The sequence below is a fragment of the Haliaeetus albicilla genome, chromosome 1, assembly GCF_947461875.1.
Source record: "Haliaeetus albicilla chromosome 1, bHalAlb1.1, whole genome shotgun sequence".
NCBI lineage: Eukaryota > Metazoa > Chordata > Aves > Accipitriformes > Accipitridae > Haliaeetus > Haliaeetus albicilla.
Genome location: NC_091483.1, coordinates 59,393,417 through 59,406,883, shown reverse-complemented (window position 1 = coordinate 59,406,883; position 13,467 = coordinate 59,393,417). Strand labels below are relative to the sequence as shown.

The window sequence follows — 13,467 nt, the reverse complement described above, 5'->3', positions numbered from 1 at the left end:
CGACGAGGCGAGAGCAGCCGAGGCCCGATGCGCTGTGAGCTGCCGGGGGCGGCCAGGCGGGGCGGCCGAGCACTGAGAGGATCGATCGGGCCGGCCGCTCAGTAGGCGCCGCCATGTCGCTGCTGCCGCGGGGCCGCTGCCGCGGGGCCGCCGCCACGGCCGCCCGGCGGCTGCTGCTGGGGGGGCCCCAGGGATGGGTGAGTGGGCGCCGCCTCAGGGCGGTGTGCCGCAAGGTGGGGCGCCGGACGGCGGGCCGCGAAGCGTACCCTGGGGTGGGCGTTGCGTCCGGGCAGATAGGGGGACCTCGGGACGGACCCCCGGTGAGGTGAGGTGAGGGGACGGGGCGCGTCGCGGTGGCAGAAGACGATGCTGTCATCCGAGCTCGTCTCTTGATGGCCGGGGGCTGCCGTGACAGCGGTGGTCGGCGGCGGGCAGAGCCCTGGGTGGCCGCGGCGGTCCGGTGTCGGGACGTGAGGGAAGCGGGGAGCGGCCGTGCCCGTGCCCGTGCCCGTGCCCGTGCCCCCGCAGGCACGCTCAGTGACAGAAAGGGGAGCCACGGGCCCCACCGGCTTCCCGCCCCGCTTCCGAGAGCCCGACCCCTGCTACCGTATCTCCACCGAAATAACGAGCGTCCGTTCACGGCTCGGCAGCGAGCCCTCGATCGGCTCAACGCCTTGCGTTCCAGCCCCGAAATCTCGAATTAATCCATGCGATGCTACTGATACGCGAAACCTGTATAACTTGGTTTGGAACGAAGGTATTTTGGGAGAGATCGTGCTTTTTCTTTCACGTGGCTTCAGACGAAGAAGAGAATTGTATGTTTAACTCAAAGGCAATTGGGAAAATGCTTAGACAAAGTGTACATTAACCCCCGAAAGGACAAGCAGTTGTTTAGCATATCATGCTAGTACATTTATAATTCAATAAATTACAGCGTTGCTTCTTTTAGGTGTCTGGGAGCCACGTGTGTAACCAGTACAGGACATCAGGGTCTTCGCTGGAGGAAAAAAAAGAGTTCCTGCAAAATGGACCAGACTTACAAGACTTTGTATCTGGAGAGTTGTCAGACAAGAGCACGTGGGCTGAGTATAAAGGCAATTTAAAGCGTCAGAAAGGAGAAAGGTAACCGTGATTTTGAATAACTGCAGTTGCTTCCACACACTATCTTCTGCGTTTAGTATTAACTACAAAGCGTATACAATGTATTTTTATTAAATTCTGCCATACTGGTTTGCAAGTTTCATAATTTTTCAAGAAAGAACAAACACATTATTAACTTCAAATGCGTAACAAACCATGAAGACATGGTGGTGTTTTCTCACTTGAGTGCCTATGCCATGGCCTGTATTAAATTACAAATGTGCATCAGTAGGTGAGTATACCCTACTTGAGTGTTGAAAAAATATTGTTGATAGAATTAAAGAAAAAATGAAGACTCAATTAAAAAATACTTAAAACTCCCATATTTCCAGTTATAAATTTGATCAGACTTTTGTGATAGCTGTGTAACATATGTTGCCATTAATTGTTGCAGTCTCCAGTGTGGCACTATTAAATCCCACTGGTGCACATGTTCCAATGACAACAAACTCCTATTCTTGAATGTTGGGATGATGAAAAACATCGAAGAGAGAAGTCTGTTATGAATGAATGGTGCTAATATTGGTTGCTGAGTTGCATCAGTTTTCAAGGAACCTTTCCTAGTTGGGATCTGTAACAAATTAAAGTGGATCTATGAAATTAATGGAAGCTTACCCTGTAAATAATTTATTAATTTTTATGTTTGCTTGATGTTATTCAGGCTGCGACTTCCTCCATGGCTGAAAACAAAGATTCCCATGGGAAAGAACTACAATAAACTAAAGAATACCTTGAGAAGTTTAAATCTTCATACGGTAAATCTAGTACCAACCAAGTTTTCCTGTAGAAATAAGGCATTTTTTAGAGATACAAAATTATTTCTCTGTGGAGGCCAGGTAGAAACCGTGTCTTGTGTGATCTTCAATGCTGAAACCAAGCCCAATTTCACATTTTTCCTGCTGTGATTTTAAATACTAGGGTTTACTATTTGCATCACCAAAGAGATCAGAAGATGCTATGTGTGACTCTTTTAATGGAAACACACATAATTTCAGAGTTACATACATGTTTTGCATGAAAAGAAATTCTAGAAATATACGTATTTCATTAAATATACCTTTCAGACAGTAAAAAGTGGTGGGGTGTAGGGTTCGGTGTTTGGAAGATCTCGCGATGTCACGGAAAGTTAGAGGGTTAGTCGCAGCCTTATGATGTGTTGGTAATCCCGCCTACCCTTGTTAGTATAAAAGGAATTGACTGCGCAATAAAAGGCGGAAGTTGGTGCTCACACTGTGTGTGTTATCTGTCTCTTTCCCTGGTCCGGGCCGACCAGTGATCTAATCGCGGCACCTTGATATGTGGCGAACGCTACAGTGGGGTATGCATGGAGAGCTTTTTTCTTTTTTTTTTTTTTTTCCAGAGTAAGAACATGCTTTGATGCATCATAGGCTTTGTGAACTTTTTATCAGTTTTTAAATTTAAAATGTTAATGACAATCTGTGCTAATTAAAAAGGCAGTTATGTGGTTGAGGAGTTTTTGGGAGTTGTGAAGTAGAGGAAAAGAGTGGTAATGGATGTCAGGAAACAATTCTTCCTATTTATTCTAATGACTTCTTACAGAACAACATGTAACTTCATTTCCTCATTTATCGCAGAAGGAATTTATGTTTTGTTTGTAGGCTAGTATTGAAACTCATCAATAATAATAATTTTTAATAATAGTACGGAAAAAAGACAGGTACATTACTGTCTTTTACCTTTAGGTATGTGAAGAAGCACGTTGTCCCAACATTGGAGAATGCTGGGGAGGTGGTGAATATGCTACAGCTACAGCTACTATTATGGTAAGCCATTAACCATTTCTTAAGTATTCTATTAATGTTTGAGGTGTTTGTAGTGTACTGTTGAATCTCTACTGTAGTGGAGTGGGTTTATTACAAGTAATTTGAGTAAAGCACTGTCCTAGGTTTTTTGCTCAGTATTGGGATTTATCTGACCTAGGTCATGCAGCTTTTTCTCAGCTGAGCAATAGTGATGTGTACAATGTAAAGGTAGGAATGTCTTTCTTATTTCAGCTGATGGGTGACACATGCACTAGAGGTTGCAGATTTTGTTCAGTAAAGACAGCAAAAAATCCACCTCCACTGGATCCCAAGGAGCCTTACAACACAGCAAAGGCTATAGCTGAGTGGGGCTTGGATTATGTTGTATTGACGTCTGTGGACAGAGACGGTTAGTATGTTGTCTCTCATCTCTTCCAGTCTAAGCTCTCATAGGCATTACATGGCATAAACACAGACCTTGATAAACATTTATCACTCGGCGCAATTGTTCTGGATTGCTATTTTAAAGGAGTCGACAGTGCTGAAACTTTGGAAAGTTTCTACATATTCTTAGTATTTCTCTATGTCTGGTAAAACATAACAGAAGTTACACTGTTATTAAACATCAAGAATATTACAATACTAAATATTTTATAACTCATTTTTTGCAAAATACATATGTATACACCATATTCTATTACTTGATTAGCAAAAAAACCCACCCCACAAACATTCATGTACAATACCATTACAGAACTTCCTTCCCAAAACTAAACCTGGAATATATTATACTTAACAAAACTGAAAGTTGCCTTTTTCTAAGGTTGTAGTAGCTCCTTTGTGGTGGCACCACATAGGTGGGGGAAACCGTTGTAAAGGCTTTTCAGTATGGTGGAAAGTCCAGTGGCTTACAGTAAAAGAGAAATAATATATATATTTCAATTTTTGTAGAACTGTTTCTCAGACCAAAACCATAAATAGATTAATTCTGTGCTCAGGCTGACAGTGAACGTAGAGACGGGTAAATTCGGAGTAAACATTTGAAGTCTGCCCTAGATGATCACAGTTAGGCTTTGTGCAGAAGAAGGCTTGGCAGAATATCTGTTGCAAAACTTTGGCATAAGCAGTTAAGATAAGTCTGGGGTTTGACTGCTTTATTATTTTGCATTTAAATTTGAATCTGTAGTTTTTTTGTGGCTTTGCTAATAAATAAATAAATTTCTTGAACAGAAAGGTTAACTGAATAATTGAAATGCTTCTAGATATGCCTGACGGTGGAGCAGAACACTTTGCAAAGACAGTCTCTCATCTGAAAGAAAGGTATATCATTAATGTGTCACTATTATTATTATTAAAACTTTAGAATGTGGTACTGCATATAGGTCAACACTACCTTTAGCTGGATTATTCCAGGCACGCAAATACAAAAGTCTGCCTTTAGCCTATCTGTCCCCATTGGGTTTTTTCGTGTTTTTCATCTTTCTCATGTAACGGCCCTAAAATGTTTTGAATTTGGATGCATTTCTGGTTTAGCCCAGGCTTATTTAAAGCTAAGCACTGTATTATTTCTTTGAACAGGCAGCTGGTTTACCAGGAAATGAGTACATACTTTTGAGGTATGCTCATTCTCAAAGCTTGGGGCTCAAACACAGGGGATTTAGGTAACAGTGTCACCACATGACAGAAGAAGTCGGGTTTCTCTTTCAGCAGCGATCAGATTGCTTTGCGCGTTCCCACCATGGCTGTTTCTAAGTCCGTGATTGTACCTTCCTGCTTTCCCTAGCTGCGCCGCCTTCGTTCTACATTGGCGCCCTGTACGCCATTTGATAGCATACTTGTCTACCTGCAGATTTAATCCGTATAACCTCATTTAAGTCCTTATCCAGTGTATCTTGGCACTTGAAAGGTTCCCGCAGTTTTCCCAGCCTGCCTTTCTGAGCTGAAGTCTGGCTCCTGGACACCAAGATTAGAGTCCAGGGCGATAATGCAGAGTCTTCTCATCCCAGTAGGCAGGATTACAGCTCCTCTGTAGTTTGGAGCTATGAGGTGAAACTCACGTTAAGTTAACATGCAATGACGACACCTGAAAAATCACGCATAAACGGTGATTGTTCAAGAGACGGTTGGAATTGCTTTTAGATTTATTATTTGGCTTTTGTTCTGTTCCAGCTCGCCTCAGTAAAATTGGGAGTTGAACACATGCGGTTTTGTTTGAATCGTAATACAAGTATTTGCAGAAATCTGTTGTTTTAGAAGCGTGTCCTGAGTTAACTTTGCTTATCAGGGCGTTGTTGGTTTAGTGCTGTTGGGTTTTTTTGCTGTACTGAGTTTTTTTAGCCACAGGGACACAAGTCCCATAGGTGTGTTCATTTTGTCTCTCCCTTTCAGGAATTCGAAAATCCTGGTAGAATGCTTGACGCCGGATTTTCGCGGGGACCTTAAAGCTGTGGAGAAAGTGGCGTTGTCGGGACTGGACGTGTATGCCCACAACGTGGAGACGGTGCCGGAACTGCAGAGGTAAGCGACACCGGTACGTGGAAAGGGAAGAAAGGACAAAGGGACAAGGGGGTTTGTGACAGGGCGTGGCGTGAAAAGGAGAGCCGGCGCCATGGAGCTGCGCTGAAGCTCTCGCTGCCGCTGCCGCTCCCGGCCTAGGCGGGCTGCGCCGGGCCGGGCCGGGCCGGGCGGCGCAGGGGGAAATGGCGCGGGGGGCGCCGCCGGCCGGGCCCGCTCCCAGCCTGCCTCGCGCGCCGCCGCCGCCGCCCTGCCCGCCGCCCGCCGGCAGAGGGCGCCCGCGCCGCGCCGCGCCCCGGCCGCCGGGGCGGCCCTGGGGCGGTGTCGCCTGCCCGGGCCGCCTCCGCGCTGGGCCGGACGCGGGGGGCGGGGTACGGGGGCCAGGGCGGCCGCAGGCGGGGCCGGGGGGGGGACTGGGGCTGGGGCGCATCCTGTGGCGTGGGGTGGTGCCTCGGGGGAGGGGGGCGTTCGGCCGGTGTCCGACTAGGCAGCCAACACCGCCAGGTTGCCGTTTTCGCTGTGCAGAAACTAGCAGGACGCGCCTTTCTTGGCATCTCTAACTTCCGTGCACCCTTTCGCGCGTGTTTTTTTCCCCCTTCTGCTGAAAATACGAAAAGGAAGGTCCGTGATCCCCGAGCCAACTTTGAGCAGTCCGTACGAGTGCTGAAGCACGCTAAAGAGGTCCAGCCCGGCATCATTTCTAAAACCTCCATTATGTTGGGGCTAGGCGAGACTGACGAACAAGTGTATTCCACAATGAAATGTAAGTTGGTGTTGAAATACGTGCCAGAATTCGCAGCTGTGAATTTTACTGCGTTGCAAAACAGTTGTAAGCACCTTTGCCTCTATGTGCAAATCAGTTTGCTGGTGCGCGGATGTTTTCTAAGCTTTATGGAAAAAAGACCAGTTTGGTTAAAAAGGATTGAACTTCTGAAATACTTGGCTTCACATGGCTTTCAGGTTCAATTTGACAGGTAGATCCAGCTCATGTTGAGTTCAGTGGAAATTATGACTTTCTTTGAGTGACTACATTAACATTCTTATCTTTGCTGTACTTAAATAGTGGGCTTGCAACATAGTTGCCTTATTGTGCATTCCTCTTTAGAAATAGCAGACCTAATTGTTTAAAATAATTTATTTCAGCTTAGGTGCAAAAAAAGTTACTATCCTCAGAGGTGTAGCATGTTCTTACGTTTTCATGTAAATGTATTTTTAAGAGGAGAAAATTTCACAGTGGCAAGTGAATGCAGTTTGCTTGTAGGAAGAAATTGATAAATCCTATGGCATTTCTCCCATATCCTGAAAGAATGTCTACCTGGTACTTTATTTTGTGTACAACAACCCATATATTAGAATGCAGTGATATAGTCTAGTTTTTCTGCAGCTGTCCCACAAACTGGGCCATAAAATTACAGTTCCTGATTTCCCCATTCTTCCTGCCTAGCATTTCCTAGCCACAACAGTATGAAAGTTCAGATTTGGTGCTATTTGTTTTCAGGCCACTTTCGTGGCTGTATTCGGAGGCAAAGTGTTACCCACCGCATTCATTCAGTTACTCTAATTTTGTTCTCCTTCCCTCCTGTGGGTACAAGTTAAAGAACAGGTAAATGTGCTGGTATTGAACCAGTTTCTTTACAGAACCGTATCAGTCTAAACTGATAGTCCAGGGTAACAGTGAGTGTGATGATGTAACCAAAACACAGTCTTTTCTTTCTATTTGACTTGGGGGCAACCAGCCCAAGTAGCCAGAAGATACATGGAGATATTAAGATGATTCCTTAGCCATCCCTTTGTTTGGAACATCCCACTAGCTGCGGTGAACATAATTCTTCAGGCTAGCTGACTGTCAGGTGTCTGGATTTCCCTCTGTAAGCAGACTACCTGAATTCATTTGCTGTATACTGATTCTAGTATATACTCAAATTTCAGCATACAAAGTCGATGAGATTTTGCAGGCATCAAAACAAACATACCTCCTTCAGTGTGTAAAACTGGCAAAAGATGTTGGCAATTTCCCTTGGGTTTATAGCTCTTTAGAACTGCCCGCATCTTTTCAGCATGAAGACGCTTGAAACAGTGGAGAAGTGCCAAGTATATGTGCACGCATCCATTTTTTGTCAAATGAGGGCTCTGACCTAAAGCCACAATGAAAAGCTGTGAGACAAAAAAGACAAGAGCATGTCATCTCTGCAGTGAGACACGTGACTGCAGCGAGTACAGCGCAGTGGTATTCTCTCCAGCTTTAAACTAGATAGCTCAGGTCTTGCAGCAGCATGGAGCTCAGAATGAGGTATGAGGCTACTCTCATGGAGGTTGCAGGTTTCCTTTGCTGGAGAGCAGAATGTAACCCCCTTGGGGTGCTGTGGAGTGACCTTTGCTCAGACTTGGAAGGAGGGTGTTTTCTAATTGCTGACAATCCCTTGTGATCCTTCTGCCACTAATAGGGAATTTTGTTTTTACAGTATTGCGGGAAGCAGATGTAGATTGTTTGACCCTAGGACAGTACATGCAACCAACAAAACGTCACCTAAAGGTAAAAATGCCTTTAATTTATAGGCAGTCCTATGGTCTGTACCTTGCACAGTCAAGTTCCCTCTTTCAAATTCATACTTGATATGCATATTTACCTTAACTGCAGATGTTGGGAAAAATTTCCTTTCTTGTTTAACCTGATCTTCATCTGTTATGGACTCTTCACTAAAAATGACGTCAGCCATTTAATCCCTTCCATATTCTGCAGACTCCCATTGCTACTTGTTGCTATTAGCTGGGGAGACAGCTGGAGCTGAGGCATGATTCTGGAAAACAAGAGTCTCACTGTGTATCTATCTCAAAAATAACGGCTCAGGCCAGCTCCCTTTCACTCTCTCATAGGGTCTCCCTTAATGGTGCCACTTTAGCTGAGGAAATGACCATTTTCTCCTTCTGTAATCTGTCCAGAGCTTGAATCTTTGTTCTGTTACTATCTTTCACTGAAATAACTGTTAGTGAAGAGATTTGTAGGACTATTGGGGTTTTTTTATATAGTAACGTGGAGGAAAAAAATGTTTGCTCGAAAGGCCCTTTCAAAAACAGAGTCAAGAAAATGATAAAGCAACAACTAGAAATTAAATTCTAAACTTTTCAGCTAAATCTGAAAAGCAAATAAAATGTATTCTTTTGGTAGAAAGCAGAGAGAAAATTCAGTTTGTGACTTGACTGCTGAAAGTTTTGGAGTGTAAAATTTTGAACTTGCCATATAACTGTGTTTCATGTCACTGCATGCTAGCTATAGCCATTTCCTTTGCATTAATACCTGATCAAAATTAATTCTTTTCACTCAGGTTGAGGAGTACATAACTCCTGAAAAATTTAAGTACTGGGAAAAAGTAGGAAATGATCTTGGATTCCATTACACTGCTAGTGGGCCTTTAGTGCGCTCCTCCTATAAAGCAGGTAAACTACTGAAAAGCATTAGATTCTTCAGCACATAACATTATATAAAGTTAAAATGGTGAAGTAATAAGCAACAAAGCTCACCTTAGCTCAAGGACACCTCATATAGTCATCTTTTTTTTTTTTAATTTACACTTACTACCTTCTATAGGTCATGTAAAGGCATCAGTATGACAGTAATTGGTATTTGTACAGCTGCTGTGCTGCTTAAGCTAATTTTTTGTACCAAACCTAGTTTGTACTCTACTTAATACATGGGGCAGGATAAAGGGTACCCAATTTGCAAGACTTCCTTTACGTTCCACCTCTTGGATGCTTCGGGGTTTAATGGGGCCCTTTGTGATGCAGTTTTGTTGTTTTAGGCAGAATTTATTTACAGTGCCTTAGAAATAATTAGACACATTTATGGCAGTGCTTTTTCTGACAGAGCACTGAGTACTAAGTAGCAGCTGATATTAATGGAACTGTGGTGTAGATCCAACATCCTGCTTTTTCCTAAAGAGAGGGCAGAGAAGACACATCTGGGGCACCTTGCTTCTTGGACTGTTTTACTGCCAGCTCAAACGAGATTTATAGCAGGTTTCACTGTAAGTTACTGATAACTTTATGAAATAGGAATTAATTTTTAATTAAATCAATTCACTTTTGCCTGTTGGAAAGTACAAAGAACCAGAGCTATTTCATAAAATTGGGCCTGAGAAAGATCAGGATTTGGGGAGTGAAGGGGTTGTGTGTTGGGTTATGGGTTTTGGTTTGGGTTTTTTTTTTATGTCCCTGCTGTATATATGTATGCTGAAAGTGCTGTTGTATAGAATTGAATTATTATAAAGTACTGGTAAGGACAATTGTATTGTAGAATAGAATACTTGCATTAAGTAAGGATTTGTATTGTTTTGCTTTACTTCACTGAAATACCTACAAATCATTTTGGTGCTTTTTTGCCTTTTAATTAGGTGAATTCTTCTTGAAGAACTTAGTAGAAAAAAGAAAGACAAAAGCCATCTGAAAATGAGAGTGAACCTATTTAAAGCAGCCAGTTTTAAGGATCCTTTTTTCAGCGCATAATTATACTCAGTTCCAGAAATGCGGAAGACCAGATGGTGGATGTATGAATAAACTTACTATCTTTCCAGAACACTTTTCTCTCACCAAAACACTTCACATTATTTTACCTCATTTCTTCTGGCAAGGGTACAACTACATAGTACTTCTAGTGTTCAGCAAGAAGCCAGGAGATAGAACTGATTTGGAAGAGTGATGGAACTGAGGTGGAAGAAATGTAAGCTAAAAAAAAAAAACCAAACCAAAATTTTGACAGATTTAAGTAAACAGGTTTGATACTACCATCAGTGTTGCTGCAGTTAATACTTGTGAAGATGCTAACAGATAATAATAAATTTGAAAGGTACTGATATTTTGATGTATCTTACCATTATGTAACACAAGCTTGCAGGGGCAAAGGACCAGATTAGGGCTATCTTGAACTATACCAGAGTAAGTGCTGGTAATACTCCTTCAAGAGATGGCATCTCTTACCTGCAGCTTAAGAAAATGAGCTGTACCATTCTGATGATAGCTAATGCTTTTCAGGTGCTTGCATGTCTCTTAAGTGTGAGCCTTGGTAAACACAAGGTATCAAGTTGAAGAAAACAAGAGCGCTTTGTGACAAGACAATTAACCTTGTGTAGCTACCATATAATTTAAACCATATGGAAAATCAGAGTTGCTGTAACAGCATAAATAGAGCCACCCCTCATTTGGGTATGTGACTGTAACAAACCTGAGTTGCACAGGTGCTTCTTTGGTATTGGGTATGCAGAAGTGCTGCTATTCTGTACTGTGCTTCTACTCCATAGGTATTGTCTTATTAAAGGGGAGTTAAAAACCCAGTCTAAGGGTGTGGTGGTTGTGTTTAATCAGTCTAGTTACCTGCCCCCTTAAGACCTGGTCTGGCTGTTAAATCTGAATGCAAAGAAGTGAATTGCATTGTGGATGAAATGTGAAATGCATTACATATTGTACTAAGCTCAAGCAGAAATGAAAACATGGCTTATGGTATACTAGCAGCTATAAATTTTCTTTACAATCATGATTGATAGTTCAAAATGCACCTCTCCCTAATAATTCTCAGTTGTCTGCTACAGACATTAGATAACATATTTGAACTGGCTTCAGCTGTATCTTCATGAGGTTATTTGGGAAACGTGCCAGGAACTTGTTATCTAGTCCCATCACCGAGCAGGTAATCCTATGGCTGGCTGTAGTACTTTTACTAAACTACTGTAATGTATATGAACGAGAATGGACCCTCCACCCACCCCCAACTCAGCAGGATAGTAGAAGGAAGACAGCTAATTAGCAAGTTAATATATAGGAGAAACTTGATATTGTCATGAACAACAAAAATCAGATTATACCACTGAGGGCAGTGATGCACAACTGACACTTCACAAAATGAAGTATGAAGTATAGCAGTATTAAAGCATTATGAAGACAAATAGCCTTAAGCTAGAAGGAATGTACTAATTAAGCAGCATAATGGAAGTGTAAATTAGGGAAAGAGAAGCCTGAGCCATGAGGAACAGAGGGGAAGAACAGAGAAACGTAAGTCATAATAGCTGTACTTTGTAAAAGCAGAGAGAAAGGCAAGGCTTTTTTTTTTATTAAAAAATATTAATAATGAATTCTAAAATTTAAATGGAAAAAAAAAAGTCTGACCACTAGTCTTGGAAAGACCAGGCATACTTTGAGCCAAAAATGCCTTGCTTCAGCTGGGGTACATTGAATACCAGAGCAGTGGAAGGTTATCAGCTGTGGTAAGGAAATCCAATACTCCCCAGCAGCAGGCAGGGAGGGGTGCAACATTAACTCCAGGATACCCACACATTTACCAGCTGCCAGCCTTTATTAGAGGTCCTACTATAAATAATGGTTTTGACTTAGCCTACAGAGCAGATTTAACAGAATATTACTGTAGCTTTTGCCAAGTTACTGCTCTTTCAGCATATCAACACCAGAAATATGGAAAAAGGAATTGAGCCATACAGCTATTATCAAACTGGAACAAGAGGACATTGCACAGTAATTATCCATTACTTCTTTACAGTGGGAGAAATAATGCTTCTGAAAACACAGTCCAATGTTATTTCATGTTAGAATTATCTTATGAATTGCTGCTGGGTGGTTTGGAAGATGATGTCATGCTTTTACACAACTGTCTGCCAGCTGGTACCAAGTTTCAGAAGCTACATAAGCTGTTTTCTAACTGCATGTTTTGCTGAGGTTTCTAATGAAAGCAGTCAATTTTTGACTTCATAGCTTGGAGGGGTGTTTCGTTTTTAAGGGTTTTTGAGGATAAATCCTAAAGTTCTTCTCCTAGTTAGGAAATCCTGCTTTTACAACCCTCTTCCTTCCCTCTTGCCCATTCACTTTTTCCATATCTATATGTTAAAGCACCAGACTCTCAGAACTCCAGGTTATAAATTCAGTCATGAAACCTGTGCTATCTCAGTTTTGCTTCCAATGAAGTTTCATGTTTAGTGACATTTTCTTTTTGTATGTCAATCACTTCATTCTGTCAGTTTGTTTCACAAAGCAGCCACAAAATATTTTAAGAAACATTAATCTTCCTTGCAATCAGGAAAACATCAAACTGAGTTTTGGGAATATGACTTCAAGTTGACACAGACGCTTTAAAAGAATGAATAGCCTTTTTTAGCATCATTACATCAATCTGCTACACTGTGTGAAGCATAATTAAGTGTTACACAGCTGACTAGAGAACTGCTGCATTTTGCAGTGACTTCAAGTCTGTAGGTTAAATCAACAAAGCCAGTGTTCACTTAAGAATAGTTTTTAATTTTTTTCCCCACTTGATCGATAATTAATATTGGTGTCCCCTTCCTTTAAAAGGATGGCAAATATTTATGCTTCTTTACTACAACACGTGGCAACTTATTGCAGATGTTCAACTTGAAATAGAAATTCTCAGCTTGGAATAGAAAAAGCAAGTAATGAAAACTGACCCCAGTATTCCTAAATCAATCAGATAACCCATTATGCTTTCCTGCATGCATTGTTTTACAATTTATTTCAAGCTTTAGCTGTTGAGCAAGATTAGAGTGCTACTATGAATTTTAGATCAACAGAAGAACCTCAAGTGATAGAAGCATAAACATGTTGGCCAGTATAAAAATCTCACCACTAACTGCTCCTATACTAACTAGTCTTGGTCAAAAATGTGTTTGTTCTATTCACTCGCAATATTCTTGGCTATCATATGCCTGGAACTAGACTAGTTTTAGCTGTATAAAGGGTTGAACACAGTTACACAGAAGAAATGGTACATCTTGCCTGGCATTTACAATTTGTCTATGCACATCTTGGCTAAGAGTTAATTTATGCAGTCTGTATCATTCTATTCATAGGCTTGTATTAAAGCTGGATTTGCTTCAGCTGTTTTATTCACATTTTTGCAGTGAAAAGCAGTGTTACTGTGGGATTGCATTTTATTAAGAACCCCATAAAAAAGAATTTCAGAGCACAGGAGTCCATTACTCATATTACACAGTTCTCATCAAGAATTACATGCTCTAAGATCCCATAGACAAAGACT

At 41.8% G+C, this 13,467-nt stretch overlaps 1 protein-coding gene across 2 annotated transcripts; it reads left to right on the top strand.

The window, feature by feature from the left end:
* Positions 1-60: 60 nt before the first annotated feature.
* On the top strand, positions 61-10,741 carry LIAS (lipoic acid synthetase). 2 transcript variants are annotated; one of them, XM_069791495.1, is made up of 11 exons: positions 61-197; positions 950-1,122; positions 1,802-1,895; positions 2,844-2,924; positions 3,156-3,312; positions 4,166-4,223; positions 5,292-5,420; positions 6,035-6,180; positions 7,880-7,950; positions 8,741-8,852; positions 9,806-10,741. In XM_069791495.1, exons 1-11 carry the CDS (start codon positions 114-116, stop codon positions 9,856-9,858), a joined length of 1,158 nt encoding a protein of 385 aa, XP_069647596.1. In that variant the 5' UTR covers positions 61-113; the 3' UTR covers positions 9,859-10,741. The 2 variants fall into 2 exon arrangements, with proteins under 2 accessions (XP_069647596.1, XP_069647587.1); XM_069791486.1 differs by having other exon boundaries at positions 86-233.
* The last annotated feature ends 2,726 nt before the right edge of the window (positions 10,742-13,467 follow it).

What these genes read in the sequence shown, in the direction of transcription:
- LIAS (XM_069791486.1), top strand. Translation starts at nt 114, where the DNA reads ATGTCGCTGCTGCCGCGGGGCCGCTGCCGCGGGGCCGCCGCCACGGCC. An exon ending in GAAGTTTAAATCTTCATACG is followed by an intron (nt 1,896 to 2,843) that starts GTAAATCTAGTA and finishes TTTTACCTTTAG; the next exon opens with GTATGTGAAGAAGCACGTTG. An exon ending in GCGCTCCTCCTATAAAGCAG is followed by an intron (nt 8,853 to 9,805) that starts GTAAACTACTGA and finishes CCTTTTAATTAG; the next exon opens with GTGAATTCTTCTTGAAGAAC.